The sequence below is a fragment of the Octopus bimaculoides genome, chromosome 4 (assembly GCF_046866305.1).
Source record: "Octopus bimaculoides isolate indiv1 chromosome 4, ASM4686630v1, whole genome shotgun sequence".
In the NCBI taxonomy this organism is placed as follows: Eukaryota; Metazoa; Mollusca; class Cephalopoda; order Octopoda; family Octopodidae; genus Octopus; species Octopus bimaculoides.
Genome location: NC_142931.1, coordinates 11883209 through 11904595, shown reverse-complemented (window position 1 = coordinate 11904595; position 21387 = coordinate 11883209). Strand labels below are relative to the sequence as shown.

The following is a 21387-nucleotide window of genomic DNA, read 5'->3' as shown; positions in this document are numbered from 1 at the left end:
CGCCAAGGTAAGCATCATACAGTGCACATCTAAATGCTATGGTTAATTTCATGAGGTACATTGAGACACTTCAGAAATGTCCTCTCCATTATTTCTTTACACTTCTACTTTCTGGCTGGTGTCACAACAAAAGCAAACTGGATTGATTTAGTCAGAGTTCAACTGTTGCTGGTTCTTCTACTCTTATCAATGATGTGAATCCCAAGCACTATGTTTGGAACTAACAAGACTATTGATATTGCTGCTATTTTTTGAGTGTATTTGTTTCCTGTGGTTGTCTGGTTTGAGATAATTGGTTTTAGAATAGTGCTGTAGTTGTATTGCAGGAATACTGAAGTAGTATTCTGCAGTAGTGTAAATATCTCTAGATGGTTGTTGCAGCAACAAACTGTGTTCCTTCTATGTTCATGTTGGTCTGTTTTGTGTTCTTTGTTATGCATTGAAAAGAGATTAAGAGTAAATGATGGATCTGTGATTTGTGAACTAATCATCACCATTATCATTTAACATCTGTTTTCTATGCTGGCATGGGTTGGACAGTTTGACAGGAACTGGCAATCCACAGAACTGCATCGAACTCCAATATCGGCTTTGGTATGGTTTCTACAGATGGATACTCTTCCTAATGCTAACCACTTTACAGTGTGTACTGTGCTTTTTTGTTGCCACCACCAACAGTGAAGTTGCCAAATAAATTGCAAGACAGAAAAAGAACAGGGAAAAATAAAAATAAAACAAAGATTTAGTAAAGAACAAACACAGATTACAGATGTAAGTGCATATATTTAATGAGTTTAATCATGAAAATACAATATTTTGTTAAGGTTATTTCTATAGCCAGCACAGATTTTTTGCTACAATGTTTCATATTGAGATGTCAGATGTAAATGAACAATGAGACCAAAGACAAAAATGGGTAATGAGTGTATATGCCATATTTCGGGGGGTTTTTGCCCTTCATCAGCACCCATCAAACCCACTCTTGCCTCTGAACACATTGCTTATATAGCAACCGCATACAGCGGTGTTAAGTTATTGGATATACCAATTTACATATTAAACGTATTCCTGGAGCTGGCATGTAAACATTAATTACTTGTAGGCACATGGTATTTCATTATGCAACCATATTATACTCTTAAAGTATGTTAAATGTTTTTATAAGTCAACACTACGTTCTACTGTGTTAGCAGTGCTCTTTACATTATCATGTTACGGTTATTTGTACAGAAATTATAGCCAGGACTGATTTTTTGCTACAATGTTTCATATCGAGACGTCAGATGCAAACAAACAATAAGACTGAAGACAAAAATGAGTAATGAGTGTATATACCATATTCTAAGGGTTTGCTGTATGTGGTGGCTTTATAATCAATGTGTTTGGAGACAAGAGTGGGTTAGGTGGGTGCTGATGAAGGGGGAAAAATCTGTAAGGTTATTTCTGTAGAAATAACCTCAACAGGATAATGTAAAGAGCGCTGCTAACACAGTAGAATGTGGTGTTGATTTAAACATTTAACATAGTTTATAGTATATTATGGTTGCATAACAAAATACCACAGGCCAAGAAGTCTTTAATGAAAATACAATGTCTTTATGAACAATACAAACAAACTGATATAAATGAAAATATAAAAACACTAGAAAACACTAAAAGCTACTGAAAAACTAAATAAAGTGAGGTTTAAAAAATTCTTTAAATATCCATAAAATACGACTAGAAACCACTTTAAAATGAATATATTCTCTTCCATGCATTCATTTTGAACTTGATCTGCTTTATCTGGGAATATATAAGAGACTCCCAGCCCAGTAAAGACACACATCCAACTGAAAAAGTAATTAATCTGGTAGTTTAATGAAAGTATGGGAATTTATGTTACCATGCTAACCAAAAATAGGTAAAAACTAAAAACTGAAAAAAAAAAAAAAAATCCAAACTGATAAAATCAACTTGTTTAATTAATAGTGCCTAATTAGTATAAATTCATGTTATAGCATCAAATTATCATTAAATTCAATTTCAATTTGATTCTTTTTTTTTCTCTCTTAATGACCATTGTTAGAAATATCTCAATTATCATTATTATCATCATCATTATTATTACTATTATTATTATTATTATTATTATTATTAGTAATAGTAGTAGTAGTAGTAGTAGTAGTAGTATATAATTAACAGGAAAAAAATGTTTTCAAAATTTCAGTCATATTGAATTTTGATGTAAAGCCTAATGTAGTGTAATTGAGTTATGTCATGCTGATGATTTCAAATAAGGATGAAATGGCACTATACATGGCTACCTATGATTAGAATATTTAAGATTAATGTAACGAGAGAGAAAAAATTAAATATGTATACTCTGCTTCTTCATTACTTTTCAATTTAAATTTCAAACTTCTAACCTCATCATGATTAATCTAAAAGTGATGACCTCCCTTACAATAACTACTACCAGAGCATATCACATGTTCTAATGATGTAGCAAAATATAAATTAGGATCTTATGAGATGATTAATATGATTATTCCAAGTGAATAAAGTTTTTTGACGATTAGATCATGGAGTTTTAGTTTAAATCTGATCATTTATGCCTCTGGACCTCAGTCCCCTTAGCTGTGTATATTCTAAAAATGTGACCCATGACAGACTGACATCCATGAGAACAGTCTCCCTCATTTACTCAATACCATAATGATAGAGCTGTGTACTCATCATTATGAGATAAAAGGAGAGGAGAGAGTGTTGGAGACATCAGATAACATAACTCTTATAGCTTTATACAAGAAATGCATTACAAGTGCATAAAGGATTGGCCTCCACTAAAATTAAGAGCCAATATTTTGTATCTTGACACTGGGTAATGCAGAAAGCTTTTCCGATTACTGGTAACAGAGCAAGAAAAGCAATGCAGTAGTTTAAATGCCAAAAGTATATAGAAAGTGATGACTGGTTTCTAGGAACATACAATGACTTTAAACTGGCACTCTGATTAGCATACTTTGGTGATAAATTTAAAACAGAATTAAATTAGTGTTGAAGTGTTTAATGAAATGAGTACCAGAAAGCTAATTAGAAATAAATAGGCAGCGAGAAAAAAACAATATTAGCTCAATGATTAATATCATTTTAATAATTTTGACAAATATGAGACACAACTTCAGGTATGTTTTAGTATTATCATACCTCCTCAACAAAGCATACACTCACCGTAATTTGCCAAAGAAATGAAGAATAAGCATGAAAATTAGCATATTTAAAATAATACTCTATAATTTCTGTGCAAAATGAGAATAGTTGGAAATATGTGCAATAATGCTAGTGTTTTTCTATATGACTGATGGTAACTGGTTTACAAACTGCCAGTGTTTTGAACACAAATTATTCTCTTAACTTGTAATTTCTTTCAGAAACAATCCTACCATTATTTTTTATACTAAATAAAGAACAAAATCACAACAATGAACATAACATTTCTTATGAGAATGAGGAAATGAACTAAAAGAATGTGAAAGCATTGTGCAGCTAAATAACTACTTGTTTATTTTTTCTTTTTTGCCTTGCAAGACTATAGCGTGTTGTCTGACACAGATCATGTCTTTTGTAAAAATCATATGGAAATAACAAATAAAATTATCTAACCACTAAACTACAAACAGCAACCTTAAACTGGTGAGAATGGGGAAAAATATTAAAATTATTGTCTGAAATCTAATGAAAGAAATTTTATGGAGGATAAAAATTAGATTTTGTTTTTAATGTCCTAATGATTAAGAAATGGTGCAGGAGAGCAAGTAGACTACTCACCAAAATATGAGTTTATCTATCTGCCACCCAATGTAGCTGAGGCAGGACTGATTTGAACTTAGAAGGAAAAGAGCCAGAAAAACTAACACAAGGTATTTCAGCTAATGCTTTAATGACCCTGCCAGTTTGCTGTCTCAAGAATCCATGGGTAAAATATCTGTGCTAACAATTTATGAAGGTATCTAAATCAAATAAGTGATCAGTTGTAAAAATGAATTTTAAAATATTTTATTTTTCATTATTAATATCTCCAGTCAGTTCTACTTAAATAACCTGATGCTATTCAGTAGCCAATTGAAAACTTAGACAGTCGAATGGTCCAACATACATTATAGGTTTTTAGCCCTTCTTTAGCATACAATTAGCATGGGCTACACATAAGCTGCAGGAGTTGCATGAATTGCATGAATTGACACAGGCTGTGACTATGCATTGTGTCTCAAAACCTTTCATGTTAAGAAATCTCAAACTAGTGACAAGAAGCAATTACAAATTCTTTCTGCCAATGCTTTTTCTCAGTAAGCTACTTTACAATATTTTACAATACATAACAAATGTCTAAGATATAAATCTTAAGTCAACATAATAAAATTAAATTTATATGTTGTGGTGATATGAGAACATTGTTCCAAGTAAAGCCCTTCATTAGAGAGTGAAATGGGTCTTTTTTTTTTTTCCCCCCACCCAATAATATACACAAGATGATTATAACTAGAATATTAAACAAATATAACAAACACTTGTATTTAACCAATCAACAAGAAAACAAATTGTTTTAGAAAAGAATAAGTGCATAGTTACTTTCATTCTGACAAATCTATTAGTGCTGTCTTGGCCACTAATGTTTATTTTACTACAGATTATAATCGAGAAACTAACAGTAACAACACAGTTTAATAAAATCACTTGAAGTCGTTACAAAAATATGACTAAATATTGTGAGCCAGATCGTGGTGTTCAATTGGTGGGAGCCAGGCAAATTTCCAAACTTCTGTTTCATTGGTTGGACCACAATGAGGTACGTCTTGGTGTAACAAATGTTCCTTTACTTTATACATCTTGGTCATGTTTTGTTTGGAGGCATCACGATGCATAACGATTGGTTCAGGGTAATCTTTGCCAATAATACAATTAGCTTTCTCTTGAATTTCCAAAGGTGCTTTCCATGGACAGAATAAATATTTAAGTGGCATGTCTTTTAAGACGGGAACGTAGGTTTTCACAAAATCTCCATTTCTGTCCATCCGCATACCATACACAACAGGAGAGTAGCAGGTAGGACACTGAAGAGCTTTCTCAAAAGCTGAACTGGACACCCACATCCAATTTCCAGCACAAACTGACCAATCTGCATCCAACTGATATTTCAGAAAAAGTTTTAAACCATCTTCCCAACTCACCCAAAGATCACCTCTTGTCAAGAAACAAGACACTGCATGACGACCAACATGATGATTCCAGCCTTCAAAGCGTAACTGATTCATGATTGCATCAATCCATGGGTAACCAGTTTGTCCCATTTCCCATTTCTTCAAAAACTCCTCATTATATTGCCAGTTGATTTTCAGACAATAAGGGTTGTTCTCAATTTTATCAAAATTGATGTTATCAATAGACATAATATAGAAATACTCTCTCCAATAAAGTTGGCAAACAATCTCATTTGGAGCCTCAACCTTCTTGATCCTTTTATAAGTATCACATATATCCCAATAAGTTTTACGGATTGAGACACAACCAAAGCGGAGATAAGGACTTAAACTGACAGCTCTGGCCAGCAGTTCCGGTTGCTCTTGATGGTTTGGCAAGCATTGGCCATGGCGGAAACTTTGGGCTTCTTTTTCTAAACGTGCTTTAAGTAGTACAAGAGCACGTTTTTCACCACCAATAAAAACGTTGATGGGGCTTTTCTGTTCTTCAAACTCAGGATCAATACCAAGTGATTTTAATGTTGGTACAGCAAATTTCTCATGGTTTTCAGGTAGTGGCATTTTAACTCCCTCAAAAGTTGGGGTATCAAGTGGGCGAAGAGGTGGTCCAAGAGAAGAAGTAACAAGCTGAAATAATTCAAAGGTCAGTGGAGGTGTCCCTCCATTCTTTTTCAGTAAAAGTTTTGGATCCCACAGAGTATGAGAAGTGAAAAAATCACACTCGATACCTGATTTCTGACAAAATTCTTTCACTGCATCATCCCTTTCCTGCCATATTGGTTCAGGATCAATTTCAGCAGTGATGTGAGTAATACCCCATTCTTTCTGAAGATTCTTAAAAACTTCAACAGGTTTGCCTTGGAAAGTATACAACCTCCCACCATATTCAGCAAATGATTCATCCAGATCTTTCAGATTTTCTAATAGAAATCGCCATCTATTAAAACCACACAGTTTTGTACCAGCAACTTCTCCATCGAAGATAAAGACTGGGTAGAATTCATCACAGTCTTTCAGGGCATTCACAAGAGCAGGATTATCATGAAGACGTTGTCCATGCCGGAACCAGTGAACAGCTATCTTTTTTTTCTTCTCGTGTTTCATCACGCCATTGCAATCCTTCACTGACATTATTGATCTGAAATATAAAAACAAATAAACATACTGAATAAAAACAACTTGAAAATTAAACTAAATGATTCTGTGGATATTTCTATTGTTTAAACAAATGTTGTCTGCATGTGTGTATGTGCATCAATAACATTCATATGCGTGTGAGTATATGCCAGAAGCATTTATATGAGTGTCTCTCTCTCTCTCTCTCTCTCTCACTCACACACACACACACGTGCTTTTATCACCTCTTAACACTAATATAATAGAAGATAGTAAAAAAAGTGATGTGAGAGTCTTTGTATGTACTCTACTCTTTTACTTGTTTCAGTCATTTGACTGCGGCCATGCTGGAGCACCGCCTTTAGTCGAGCAAATCGACCCGAGACTTATTCTTTTTGGAAGCCTAGTACTTATTCTATCGGTCTCTTTTGCCGAACCGCTAAGTTACGGAGACGTAAACACACCAACATCGGTTGTCAAGCGATGTTGGGGGGGGGGGGGGGGCAAACAGACACACAAACATATACACACACATACATATATATATATATATATATATATACATACATATATATACATATATACGATGGGCTTCTTTCAGTTTCCGTCTACCAAATCCACTCACAAGGCTTTGGTCAACCCAAGGCTATAGTAGAAGACACTTGCCCAAGGTGCCACGCAGTGGGAATGAACCCGGAACCATGTGGTTGGTAAGCTAGCTACTTACCACACACCCACTCCAGCAGGTTTCATTTGAATCTCTCTCCCACTCTCCCTCTTTCTCTCCCCCTCACACACACACACATTGCACTTTTATCATCTCCTCAGCCCTTTAACAGAAGCTAGAAGATACATAAACAGATATGTGAGTGTGCACGTGCTAGCAGTATTCTGTGAATCTCTCTTTCTCTCCCTCCCTCTTTCTTTCTCCTCCCCCCTCTCTTTCACACACACATTATATCATCCCCTTTCAACACCATGACAGATTGTTTACACCACGGGGAATTTCTCATTAACGTTTTAATATCATATATTACTAAAATTACATGTGATCAACGAGGCAATATCATTTAAACAATTGTAGACGATTTTATGATCATCTGGACTATTTCTGTTTTAGAATGGTGAAACAAAATTCTGCATTTATTGTGTGTCTATTCGCAGCAGAAATGTAAAGAAAAAGATAAGTATTAAAGCTACCATTACCATCGACAACAAAAATGACAACAGATACTAAGAAACTATGTTATTGTAACTGACATGGCAAACCCATTTGAGACCAGAGAAAGAAAAAACAGAGTTTTATCTTTTTTTTGTTTCAGTTATTAGACTGCGGCCATGCTGGGGCACCATCTTGAAGAATTTTTAGCTGAATGACTCAACCCCAGTACTTGTTTTGTTTTGCTTTTATTCTATTAGTTTCTTTTACTGAACTGCTAAGTTATGGAGATGTAAACACACCAACACTGGTTGCCTAGCAGTTGTGAACATTATTCTCCTTGCAGAGGAGATATCAAAGGACTGAGATATCTATTGCCTTGCTGTACTTAAGAGAACCCGTACTCTACAGCAGAACTGTTAATGCCACACCCCCTAATAAAGAGGACTGGCCTACAAGAGCCCTATGCTGGTGCCACATAAAAAGCACCCAGTACACACTGTAAAATGGTTGGCATTAGGCAGGGCATCCAGCAATAGAAACCAACCAAATCAGACTGGAACCTGATGCAGCTCTCCTGCTTGCCAGTTCTGGTCAGACTGTCCAACCCATGCCAGCATGGAAAATGGACATTAAAGGATGATAATGATGATATATACACATAGTTTCCTGGCCCCTTGTTCTGAAAATTCTCAGAATCCAGCCAGCCATTTGCCTGCACATTGCCATCATCTTGGTGATATGCACATGAAACAGGGTCTTGTTTCTCATATCAGTCCCCAGATCACGCACTGTACTAGACTCTGGGTTTGCCACTCCTTTTGCTCCAGAGAATCATTGTTGTTGCATGTAAGCAGAAGCTAGCTGGTAGCAGATGGTTTAGAATTTCCCTGCATTAAATCACATGTTGTTTTCTTATATATAGTCTTTCTGTTGAAGGTTAGCCTCAAAAGGTTTCTTGAGTGCTTGTACTATTGATATATATATATATATATATATATATATATATAAATTTAAGGAATGGAGAAAACGCATGTTATAATTGCATACTTTATTCCTACATATGTTTCAAAGGATTACAACCTATGTGATCCATAGGGATCTGTGATGTTAAAATTGTAACCTTCTCTTCAGGGAATCACAGATCCCTATGGATCACATAGGTTGTAATCCTTTGAAACATATGTAGGAATAAAGTATGCAATTACAACATGCATTTTCTCCATTCCTTAAATTCTTAAATATACTCAAATACCCAAAATTTCAAGGAGTTTCTACCTCAAAAACAGGAACTACACCACAGTTATTTTGTGTTCTTTGCTACATTGGTTTCTATTAACCCATTTATTCTATCCGAAGAATTTTTATTCATTAAGATAGAAGAAATACATATAATTATATATATATATATATATATATATATATATATATATATATATATATATATATATCATCATCATCGTTTAACGTCCGTTTTCCATGCTGGCATGGGTTGGACAGTTTGACTGGGGTCTGTGAAGCAAGGAGGCTGCACCAGGCTCCAGTCTGATCTGGCAGTGTCTCTATAGCTGGATGCCCTTCCTAACGCCAACCACTCTGAGAGTGTAGTGGGTGCTTTTTTACGTGCCACTGGCACAGGGGCCAGAGGGGGCTGGCATCAACCACAATCGGATGGTGCTTCTTACGTGCCACCAGCATGCAAGCCAGTCATGGTGATGCTGGCACTGGCCACATTTGGGTGGTGCTTTTTACATGCCACTGGCACGGGGATCACAACTACAATTTCCATTTGATTGTGATTTGATTTGATTTTGATATATAATTAATAAGTTAAGAGATATTTCTTCAATAAATATATTATATATATATATATATATATATATATATATATATATTATATATATATATATATATATATATATATATATGCACACACACAAGCATATATAAATATATATTATGTCCCAGCATGTTCACAGTCTAATGACTGCAGCACATAAAAGATAAAGCATATATATATATATATATATATATATATATATATATATATATATGGGGGAATATACAAATAATAACAACAGACGAGGACAGGTGGTGTAAATAACAAAAGTATATATTAGTATGACGCTCGGGAATACGGAAAGTCTTTGACGTTTCGAGCTACGCTCTTCAACAGAAAGAATACGGAGACAAGGAGAAAAACACGGAGAAAAAAAATTGAATAGTGTTCAGTCAACGAGCCTGACTTCCATGCCAGTGGCACGTAAAAAGCACCATTTGAGCATGATCGTTACCAGCGTCGCCTTACTGGCACTTGTGCCGGTGGAATGTGAACAAAACATTCGAGCAAGGTAGTTGTCAATGCCACTGGACTGACTCCCCTGCAGGTGGCACGTAAAAATACCATTTGAGAGTGTCCATTGCCAGTACCGCCAGACTGGCCCTCATGCCAGTGGCAAGTAAAAGCACCCACTACACTCTCGGAGTGGTTGGCGTTAGGAAGGGCATCCAGCTGTAGAAATTCTGCCAGATCAGATTGGAGCCTGGTGCAGCCATCTGGTTTGCCAGTCCTCAGTCAAATCGTCCAACCCATGCCAGCATGGAAAGCGGATGTTAAACAATGATGATGATGATGATCAAGTGAAGTGCTTACCACATGAAGCACTTCTACAGATATCTGCTATCTGAAAATTCAAAAGAAATCCTACATAGCAGATGGAAATTAATCAATAGCTGCTGACATGGTTACAACAGAATACAAGATAAGCCACAATACATAAGGATGAAATGATTAAAAGCTAAGCATGAAAATAATTTGCGAACTCCATTCTTTGATATTTGTCATTACATGCAAATATATACATGCATATATGGATTGACTGTTTGTTTCTCTGGGATCGGTAAAATAGATGCAGACGTCCAATAAGATTCTAAATTGTTCAAAATGGCTAAGAAAGAAAGAAAGAAAGAAAGAAAGAAAGAAAGAAAGAAAGAAAGAGAGAAAGAAAGAAAGGAAAGAAAGAGGGGAGAGAGAGAAGGAAAGAAAGAGAGAGGAGGAGAGGGAGAGAGAGAGAAAGAAAGAAAGAGAGAAGGAAAGAAAGAAGGAAAGAAAGAAGGAAAGAAAGAAAGAAAGAAAGAAAGAAAGAAAGAAAGAAAGAAAGAAAGAGGGGAGAGAGAAGGAAAGAAAGAGGGGGAGGAGAGGGGGAGAGAGAAAGAAAGAAAGAGAGAGGGGGAGGGGGAGAGAGAGAAAGAAAGAGAGAAAGAAAGGAAAGAAGGAAGGAAGGAAAGAAAGAGGGGAGAGAGAGAAGGAAAGAAAGAGAGAGGGGGAGAGAGAGAAAGAAAGAAAGAGAAAGAGAGAGAAAGAAAGAAAGAAAGAGAGAAAGAAAGAAAGAGAAAGAGAGAGAAAGAAAGAAAGAGAGAGAGAAAGAAAGAAAGAGAGAGAGAAAGAAAGAAAGAGAGAGAGAAAGAAAGAAAGGAAAGAAAGAAAAAGAAAGAGAGAGAAAGAAAGAAAGGAAGGAAAGAAAGAAAGGAAATAAAGAAAGGTAGGAAAGAAAGAACTTGCTCACTCACTCTTCCTTCCTTCCTAACATATTGTATCAAAGACTAAATTATTTGTCTGGGACTGTATTGTGTGATTTGTGGGTGATTTGGCTGGTATTTGTAGCCAGTCAAATAATAGCAGTTTCTTTGTTGGTTTGGAAAGGTGATTGTCAAAACACTAGGAAGATGTCAACAAACAGAGGTCAGGTTGGGGTTAAAATGCAGGGAATTACAGCAATATTCAAAATGTAGAAAATCTATAAATAAATATGAGTTAGAGAGACGGGGGGGGGGGACAAGCACAGAAATTTTGGAGAGATTCCTTTAAACAAGCACCCAAAAATGTCAGAAAGGAAAAGAAGGGATGGAAAGGAATTCAACTCTGAAAGTCACTAAGGGCAAAATGTGTAAATAAGACACACACACACACATGCATGCACGCACACCCATAAACACACTCTCTTTCTCTCACATACACACACTCTGTCTCTCTCACACACACACACACACACAATGTATATGCACAGTAGCAACAGAGTGACTCAAGTGCCAAGAGTTTTAATGCATGAAACTCTCAGACCTCGGGTTACTCTGTTACTTCTGCTAAATATTAATAAACATATTCATATGCTCATATTTTGAATTCTATTTTCTCTGTTTGCAACATCATACTTATTATATATGTTGCCAGTACCGTGTGACTGGCCCTCGTGCTGGTGGCACGTAAAAGCACCCAATACACTCTTGGAGTGGTTGGCGTTAGGAAGGGCATCCAGCTGTAGAAACTCTGCCAGACCAGATTGGAGCCTGGTGCAGTCTTCTGGCTTGCCAGTCCTCAGTTAAATCATCCAACCCATGCTAGCATGGAAAGCGGACATTAAACGATGATGATGATAATGATATATATATATATATATATATTAATTAATTGAAATGTACATTATTATTTATCCATTATGGCTGATTTTACCAACTGATTTTTGCACTAGGAGTTCAATGGAGCGTTAGGTAACAGTCTGATTATGTAACCCTGCGAGCTTCAGACGTAGCTGTTATGGAATGAAATATGGCGATGTGTGTGTGTGTAGATAGATAAAAACCTGTTTCACATGATTACTGATCATCTTCCTTCAGCCTGTCACTAGATACTAATCAGGGAGACAGTGGTACTCATGTTGTACAAGTGCTTATCTCCTATAATCCAATGACGTACAGATGTCTCTTTATGGTAACTTCATATGCCATTCCATTTACTGGAAGTGTTATGGCAACGGAAAAGTGAAGTGTGAAGACGTAACCAGTTATATAAGGATGCAGCAAGCTACAATTTCTGTCTGTGAATTCCCTGTCTAGAACTTTCATACATACTCACCTTGTCTCTGAGGACAGAATACTCAGTGTATGAAGATGCTAACCTATCACTTGGGATATCTCAGAAACAGCTGTAAGACATCCAATAATTAATTGATTAAATAACTAGTTGATTAATTAATTAATTATTTCAAATTCACTTTAATTAAATATTCTAAATGACTAGAGATACTCATCCTGCCTTGGTTGGTTTTTATTGTCCTTTTTGGTCTTATATATCATCATCATAGATATATATATACATATATACATACATATATGTACACAAATATACATACATATATGTACACAAATAGACACACATACAAATGTTCATCATATATGTGTGTATGTATGCATAATACAGCATATGCAGTTGAAACAGTATTAGATTAAAAAGCTATCTGTATATAATACTTGATGTATATACATTAGCAGGTAAAAGACTGGTTTTCATCCAAGATAAAAATCTTTTATGGACATGTTGTGCTTATTAGCAATAGGGGCAGATGCTCTGAAAGTATTGCTTCTAGAATAACAATAGGGTGGAGGAAGTTCAGAGAGCTACTACCTCTGTTGGCAACAAAAGGACCCTCTCTCAGAGTGAAAGGTAGACTGTATGATGCTTGTGTGCGAATGGCTGTACTCCATAGGCTCTGAATGCAGAAGACATTACACTGACTGGAGAGAAATGAAGGCAGTAGGTTCTGTTGGATGTGCAACATCAGTGCACATGTATGACAAAATGCAAATATATTGAGAGAAAAGTTGGGCATAAGAGGAATCAAATGCAGCATGCAAGAGAAGACTATGGTTTGGACATGTGATGCACATGAACAAGGACTATAAAGAAGTGCCGACCACTGGAAGAGAGAAACCCAGAAAGACATGGGATTAAGTGTTAAGGACTGATCTCAGGATGTTGGGCCTCACAGAGGAAATAACAATGGACCAAGATGTTTGGTGATATGAGGTTGTTGAGAAGATCCACCCACATCAGCGAAACTGAGGTCTAGAAATGCTGTGAGTCCCATCCACATCTAAGAAAACTTTTCACACACCCCACCACAACAAACCAAACTACATCCCCATATCTGTTCTCTTCCTCACATTTCTACTTCATGCACTATCCTTACCTCCCACTCCCGAATCCAGTCCGCTTGGCCCTGTCTCATTGTATCATTGCTATCAGGTAGCCCCTGACCTGTGTGTTCCACCCACACATAACAAGAAAACTTTTCACACACTCTTCCCCAACAAACCAATCTATATCTCTTCTCTTCCTCACATTTCCTCCTTCATGCCCTATGTCTATCTCTCACTCCCCAATCCTGTCCTCACGGAGCCCTGTTTCTCTGTATCATTGCTACCCAGTATCCCCCACCCCACTTTATATACCCAGGTTTTTACCACTCACTTCCTCTCCCCACTCTCTAATCACACTTCTTTGGCAATCCTGCCACTTATATTATGGCCTTAAAATCTCAAGGGTGTGCCCTGGCACTTGCCACCATCTATATCTCTCTCTGGTTTTACTCAACCATCCCATTTATATCCTGATCCCCGCCCCTTGTGAATGTGCCTGGCACTTTGCCACCATCTCTATCCTAATGTCTCCAACTCTCTCTCTCTCTCTCTCTCTCTCTCTCCTTCTCCTGCACTTCCCTCAGGTTGAATAACCATGTATCTCCTTCGCGGCAGTACACCTTGTTTCTGTCCTCATTCCTTCCTTCTCTCTCTCTCCGGCCAGGTAACCTTGTAACTCCTCTACAGCAAGACACCTGTTTCTGTCTCTCTGTCTCACTATAACTTTTCATCATCTGACACAAGATCACCACCTCCAATGCCCCTTCCTCTCTCAAGAGATCTTTGTCTTGCAGGTTACTTGGTGACCCTGTCAGTGCAGGTGCCACATAAAAAGCATCCAGTCCACACTGTAAAGTGGTTGGCATTTGGAAGGGCATCCAGTTGTAAAAACCTTGCCAAAACTGACCTCGCCTGTGCTTGTGCCACATAGAAAGCACTAAGTTCACTCTGTTGGGTGGTTGGTGTCAGGAAGAGCATCCAGCTGTAAAAATCCTGCCAAAACAATCGCAAAAGTCTGTTGCAGGTTTATGCCTGACCGGCTGCTGTCAAACTGTTCCACCCATGCCAGCATGGAAGGCAGACATTAAATGATGATAATACACACACACACACGTATATATATAAAGGAATACAAAAAATGGGACAAGAACGCAAAACATCCAGACAGCTATATATATATATATATCATCATCGTTTAACGTCTGCTTTCCATGCTAGCATGGGTTGGACGATTTGGCTGAGGACTGGCGAACCAGATGGCTACGCCAGGCTCCAATCTGATTTGGCAGAGTTTCTACAGCTGGATGCCCTTCCTAACGCCAACCGCTCTGAGAGTGTAGTGAGTGCTTTCACGTGCCAGGCGGTACTGGCAATGGCCATGCTCAAAATGATATTTTATGTGCCACCTGCACAGGAGCCAGTCCAACGGCACTGGCAACGACCTCGCTCGAATGTCTTTTCTACAAATATAACATTGACAAAACCAGATCAGAAAGTTTAGAATTCTTCCTCTTTAAGAGTTAAGAAATAATCTACTATAATAATACTCTGTTTTTCTCCGTCACATGAATGAGAAAGGAAAGGGTGATAGATGGATAAAGAAGGAAGGGGTGATGGCTAACTTGGTAGTGGGAGAGTTTCAACTCTGTGTGAGTATGTGTGCGCGTATGTAGAAGAGAGGTGTGTTTGTGTGTGCGTGCAATGGAAGTGCGATGAACATTCAAGAAAAATCAGTGTTTCAGTGTGGGTGTACAGGGGAAGTATTTGAATGTTTGTGTGTGAATCAGCGTTCTTTCAGTAACAAACGATGGTCAATGTCACATCTCCACAAGATAACATTGACAAGTGTATTAATTTGATTTACCATCCATATTTATATATAAAATACTACAATTAGCTGTCATTTTTGACAGCACAGGGCCAGCTAGTAAATTGATAAGACCCAATTTTGTTATCAAATTTCTGTTGAAATACAATGCCTTTCTTACAGTTAATTTAGAAAATAATGAAGAATTTAGTAAAATAGCTGGTGTCTGGAAAAAAATTAACATGAAATTTTGATAAAAGATTTTAATATAGTTTACTTTAAAACAAAGTTTATGTCATAGAACCAGGCTGGTTTCCAAAGGGTTAATGGGGACCTTAAACTAATATTCTAAACTGAATCCTAAAGAGAAGCAAATGATTGATTTGCAAAATTCACTGCCTAATACTATGGTTTATCTACTGATTCACAATCATGCTGTTTGGATCTAGAATAGTCCGCAAAACAAAACAAAAAAAAAAGGCTGCAGATGGCTGGCTTGATGGAAGCGTATAGAGAGGGTGGGTAGGTGGATAGATAAATAGATTAGATAGAGAGATACGTAGACATATAGATAAAGAGACACAGAAATATAGATTGTTGGATAGATAGATAGATAGCAAAACAAGATAGATATGGACAGACAAGAAGCCAGTCGAGTAGATAGAGATACAAATAGTGATAAAAAGTGTAATTTGGGAGAAGGAGAGGGAGAAAGAGAGTGAGAGAAAACGAGAGAGAGAGAACGAGAAAGGGATCTTTTTTAAAACGGGGGCCACATTTTTCATTAATGTTTTACGTAGTGTTTTTGGTACCGAAAGACTTTCAAACTTCGTATACTTATCTATTTTGTGTTATAGAACAGAAAAATATTTCTGTATTCGAGTTTATTTCATGTAAAAAATTGTCTTATTTCGATAATTTCAACCAATCACTGACAAGTATTCAGTTGTTTACATTTACTCCTTTGGCTGATTAAGCCATAGCTTCGTTTTATTTGCTTTTTTCATTTTAAATTTGCTTTTTTCATTTTCTTTTTTTTTCTTCGTTTTATTTGCTTTTTTCTTTTTAAATTTGCTGTTTTACCCTAACCCTATCACTTAATGTATATGGGCTGAATGGACGTCAGTGATTGGTTGAAATTACAGAAATACGACAACTTTAACATGGAATAACTTAGGGATTTCTTTTTTTTTTAAAGAAGACTAAGAGAAAAAGATGTTTTATATGACACATTCTACCAGTGTTCCAAGTTTCAAAGTGTTTCGTTAATGAAAAATGTGGCCCCCGTTTTAAAAAATATCCCGAGAAAGCGACGGGCAGACAGAAAGGATGAGAATGTGTCAGTGATAGTAAACATAACTTTATATGGAGTCACCAGTACAGGGACAATAAACAAGGGGATTCTCTGCAAACCTGAAATTTGTTTTCATAGCGTGTGTATTTTGTTATTTGTATTTGGAATTCTTTCTGAAAGTAGGAAGTAAACTGACAAGCTAAATACCTTTGGAGACCGAAAATATTTACATGAAACATACCGGTTCATTTATATACTGGCCTTGTAAACCAGGGGCCGTGAATTCGATCCTCAAAGAGGGTTTCCGTTAAAAATAGGTGCAGGCGTGGCTGTGTGGTTGAGAAGTTTGCTTCCCAACGACATGGCCTTGGGTTTCAGTCCTACCGCTTGACAATTGGTGTTGGTTTATTTACGTCCCCGTAATTTAGCGGTTCGACAAAAGAAGCAAATGGATTAAGTGCTCGGTTTAATAAAAGAAGCACTAGAAATGGCGGGGGGGGGGGCGATCTCTTCGACTAAATCCTCCAAGATGAGACCCCAGCACGGTCGCAGTACATTTGTGAAGCAAGTAAAAAGCAAACAATACACACACACACAGACGTGTGTGTAAGTGCGCACACACATATATATATGTGTAAATATGTTAGCATGGGGGCACGCACACACATACATATAAAATACAATATGCATGTATGTATCTTTGGTAACTGATGTCCATTCTTTGAACATGAGAAATAATCATAGAATGCTAAAACACGGAAATTAACAGCACTATTAGGGATTAACTAATGCTTACGGTACCACCAAATGTGTCGGCCCTGAATATCGAAATATACGGAATCATAATCATATAAAATCTAGATGTCAAATTACGTACGATGAGGGCCCTTTTTGGTAGTTTAAAAGGAAAACTAGGAGGAATTTAGGAATAATTGTCTCTCGGAGTCCACTCACACCTTATGGGAATAGAAGAGTATGGAAGAGACGGGCAAAAATGTAGAGAAAAGAAATTTGGGGGAAAAGATATTTTATCGATCTTTGGTTTTAGGCACATATAACAGAGGGGTTTATAATGAAATCAAAACAAAGTTATATAGTTATATATTTGAAAACGAAGATGGCATTCCCACTCCAAGAAAAACGATGGAAGGAAAAATCCCATACTTCAATGAGGTATGGGATTTCGAAGTACAGCTATTCCCAAACTCCGCCAAACATTGAACTAACAGACTTATTACACCTTCCTTCATATAAACAAACACATGCACAATGTATTTTGGAACCTTGAATCAGCGGATCGCACATATTCATTCAACACGTGAGTTGGAGGTATTCAACAAGTCAAGGAAAGCAGGCGGGGGTGGCGATCGAGCTGTTAGAAACAGCAGCCAAATCGATCTCATAAGAAATCTGCTGCCGTCTTAAGAAAAACAAAGGAAAGACACATAATATAATGTAATCTCGTAAACTCTTAAAATGATGTATAGTCACCGCTGGAATGTTTGATCACCGCTAACTTGGGGTTAAACAATTACAACAGACTCTGACCATAACATCATATCTAATTTGGATTTAAATGTGTGTGTGTGTGCGTATCTTTCCGTTATGGAAAATATATATAATACATACACACGCTACAAGGTATTAAAAAACTTCATTATCGTCTACTTCTTCTTGCGTAAACAGAGATTCAAATACATATTTTGTAAATTCAATATTCGTAATAGCGTTAGAGTAAGATCGTTTCCTTAACCACTGTTCTCAATATGACTGTTTTATCGTTTAAATGAAACAATTAAATCATAAAATGGCAAATGTTTTGAAAGTTGATAACTAGGAAAATATATATATATATATATATATATATATATACGGCTTTTAGATAAGTAAGGATAACCACTAATAAAACAACTACATTTAATAAACGAACGAGTTAGACTAGATTCACGATTTCTGAATATAATAGAGGTTTATATAAACCAAAACTAGTAAGTCTCAGTCTAACAAAATATATATACGTAAGGAGGTGTGAGTTTTTAAAAAATAATATTCTAATAAAAACAAAGCGGCTTGTAAATAATATTTTTGACAACGACATTTAAATTCTTCAAAACGTAGACATTTTATATATATATATATATTAGAAAGCAAACAGATAATTAGTATAAAAGAAATAATTTGACTTACGGTAATGCGCTAATTTAGCTGATTACCTGACAGGTTTCCCTGATCATCTGTCATGCAACGTGAGGACGAATATAACAACAATAAATTCAAGGGAGATAACTTCCCTATATTACTTTGAATGTCATTGCCCTTCGCATGTTTCGATTTGCTTTGATTGGAATTTTTTATTTTATTTTTATCATTTTATTTTACTGAATTTTTATTTATTTTCTTTCCTTTATGTTTTTTTTAATCTAATTGCTTTTATTTGTTATTTATTTTTCTATTTATTGTATTTATTTTATTTTTATTTTATTTAAATTTAAATTGAATTTAATTTTATTGAGTTTCTTTATATATTTTATTTTTACTTATTTCATACATTTTACGTTTTTATGCTATTGCATTTTGTTAGTTTTTATCTAGATTTATATCTTTTATTTATTTTATGTTAGTTTCTTTTTTTACTTCAACTTATCTACTTATTTATATGTAAGATGTTTTGCCGCGAATATTGGAAACCATTAACACTGTGATTACATAGATGCTACTAAGCAATTATGTAATATATACTGGTTATAATATAAGTGTAAATATTAAAAAAAAAACATTGCAAATAGATTTTGAGTTTGATAGAAACAGCTCCGCTCATGCTAGGTTTCTTTTAAATGCTTCAGTGAACAATCAAGTTTTCATCTGCCAAGCAACGTGATAGCAGCAACAGAAACGTGATAGAGTTGATCGTAACGTGCTGGAACAATATCATCAAAGAATGTAGCAGCTTCCTATTCGTTACTGGGGACATCATTGAAACCTGGGATTTTCAAGGAGAGGAAAATTAATTTAGGATACGGGGCATGGGGTTTTCAAAGACGAAAATGTAGTAGAGTTGGGAACGAGAAAGATAGTTATTCTTGGATTCAGGTGTCCAGGAGTACAAAACATCCTGTTGCTTATAAAAAGATAATAGACTTATTGTATAAGATGAGAGCGCCAAAAATGTTATTGCCTACTCGTGTAAAGATAATAATATTTACTAAAGAATAAATATATCGCAGTATATTGAATTCAACAATCATAAGATTATGAGAGTTAAGAATTGAAATTTAGATATTTTTATATTTTTTAGTTCAGTGGAACAGTCCCGAGGATGTATATTCAAAAGCATTCCACTCGTGATCATCCCGCCTTTTTAACCGAAGTTTTTTTTTTCTTTTCTTTTCTGCTATAGGGCTTTCCTATAAGGTGTTATCCACCCCTGATTGGAACTCTCCCGTATGACATGTACGCATGCTCAGTGACTTGCTTTAACAGTTGCAATCAGCTGAATGCACATTGCCAGTAACATTTGACATAATTACCCACACTCTGTGGTCAGGATTCTTTTTTTGGTTTGATGTCGGTATCGAAGGGATTACCAGACACCGGACAATACAGTGAGAGCAGCTTTCACTCACATCGTGGTATTCGATGCTGTGTACGTGTCTGTCGTGGTAAAATATGCCACTCCTTAACTGTTGCTTTGCTTTCATCCGTAGCACGAGGTAATTATGTCATTATCTGTGAAATTCGGCAACTTACAAAGATCTTTAGATCAGGCAATACTTCACCGAGAGGAGATATAAACTTCTGCTTATTCCTGTCTGAAGTATCGTCCGATACTTCAGACTTATCGTCCGATGAATTTACTTTGTTGACATATCGACAGAATTTTTATACCTTTCAATCAAGTCCGCCTTTCTTCCAGTAACATACTGTCCATATAATCTTAAATATTTCTGTAACTCAGGCACAGTAAGTACTTCGATAGCTGAATCATCAAGCTGCTTTATACCCATGATAAGATGTAAAACAATAACAATGGCGTGGGTTAGCCTCCGGAAGTTTAATTATCTACACGGAGCGCCGCCTAGCCAAGGGAGATAACCTACTTATAGGAAAGCCCTATAGGCACAATGCTTGAAGTTTTGGGGGCGGGACAAGTCGATTACATCGACTCCAGTCCGCAACTGGTACTTATTTTATCGACCCACGAAAGGTTGAAAAGCAAAATCGACCTCGGTAGAATTTGAACTCAGAAGGCAAAGTCGGAAGAAATATCGCTAGGCATGCTAACGATTCAGCCAGCTCCCCGCCTTATTCTAGTTTATCGAGAACTACATTGTCCGGTTAAATCCTCTTATAATGCCATAATAATTAAGTAAACAAACTTTTCGTTATTAAGTCTTTTCGTTCATTCACAGGTCTTGACTCATTTCATGTCCTCAAGTAGCAAGAAAATTAGCATATTTTAATTATTAACTATTTTCATTTTGAAACTTCGTTAAGAAATATTTTTGTCCACACACAAACACACATTCTTTAAATTAGTTTCAAATTTTGGTTCAGAGTAATTTCGAGGAAGGGGCAAGTCGACTACATCAACCCAGTGTTCAACTGGTACTTATATTATCAATCCCGAACAGATGAAAGGCAAAAATCAATCCCCCAGCGGAATTTGAACTCAGAACGTAAAGACGGACGAAATGTCGCTAAGCATTCCGCCCGGCGTGCTAATGATTCCTATTTCTTTATTGCCCACAAGAGGCTAAACAAGGACAGACAAACGGATTAAGTCGATTACATCGAC

At 36.3% G+C, this 21387-nt stretch overlaps 1 protein-coding gene across 1 annotated transcript; it reads right to left on the bottom strand.

The window, feature by feature from the left end:
- Positions 1-763: 763 nt before the first annotated feature.
- LOC106872188 (cryptochrome-1) lies at positions 764-18828 on the bottom strand. Its single transcript, XM_014919086.3, has 2 exons — positions 18780-18828; positions 764-6378 (listed from the first exon to the last, which is right to left on the bottom strand). The coding sequence occupies exon 2, from the start codon at positions 6369-6371 to the stop codon at positions 4740-4742; it is 1632 nt and encodes a 543-aa protein (XP_014774572.1). The 5' UTR covers positions 6372-6378; positions 18780-18828; the 3' UTR covers positions 764-4739.
- Between the last annotated feature and the right edge of the window lie 2559 nt (positions 18829-21387).

What these genes read in the sequence shown, in the direction of transcription:
- LOC106872188 (XM_014919086.3), bottom strand. Translation starts at nt 6,371, where the DNA reads ATGTCAGTGAAGGATTGCAATGGCGTGATGAAACACGAGAAGAAAAAA.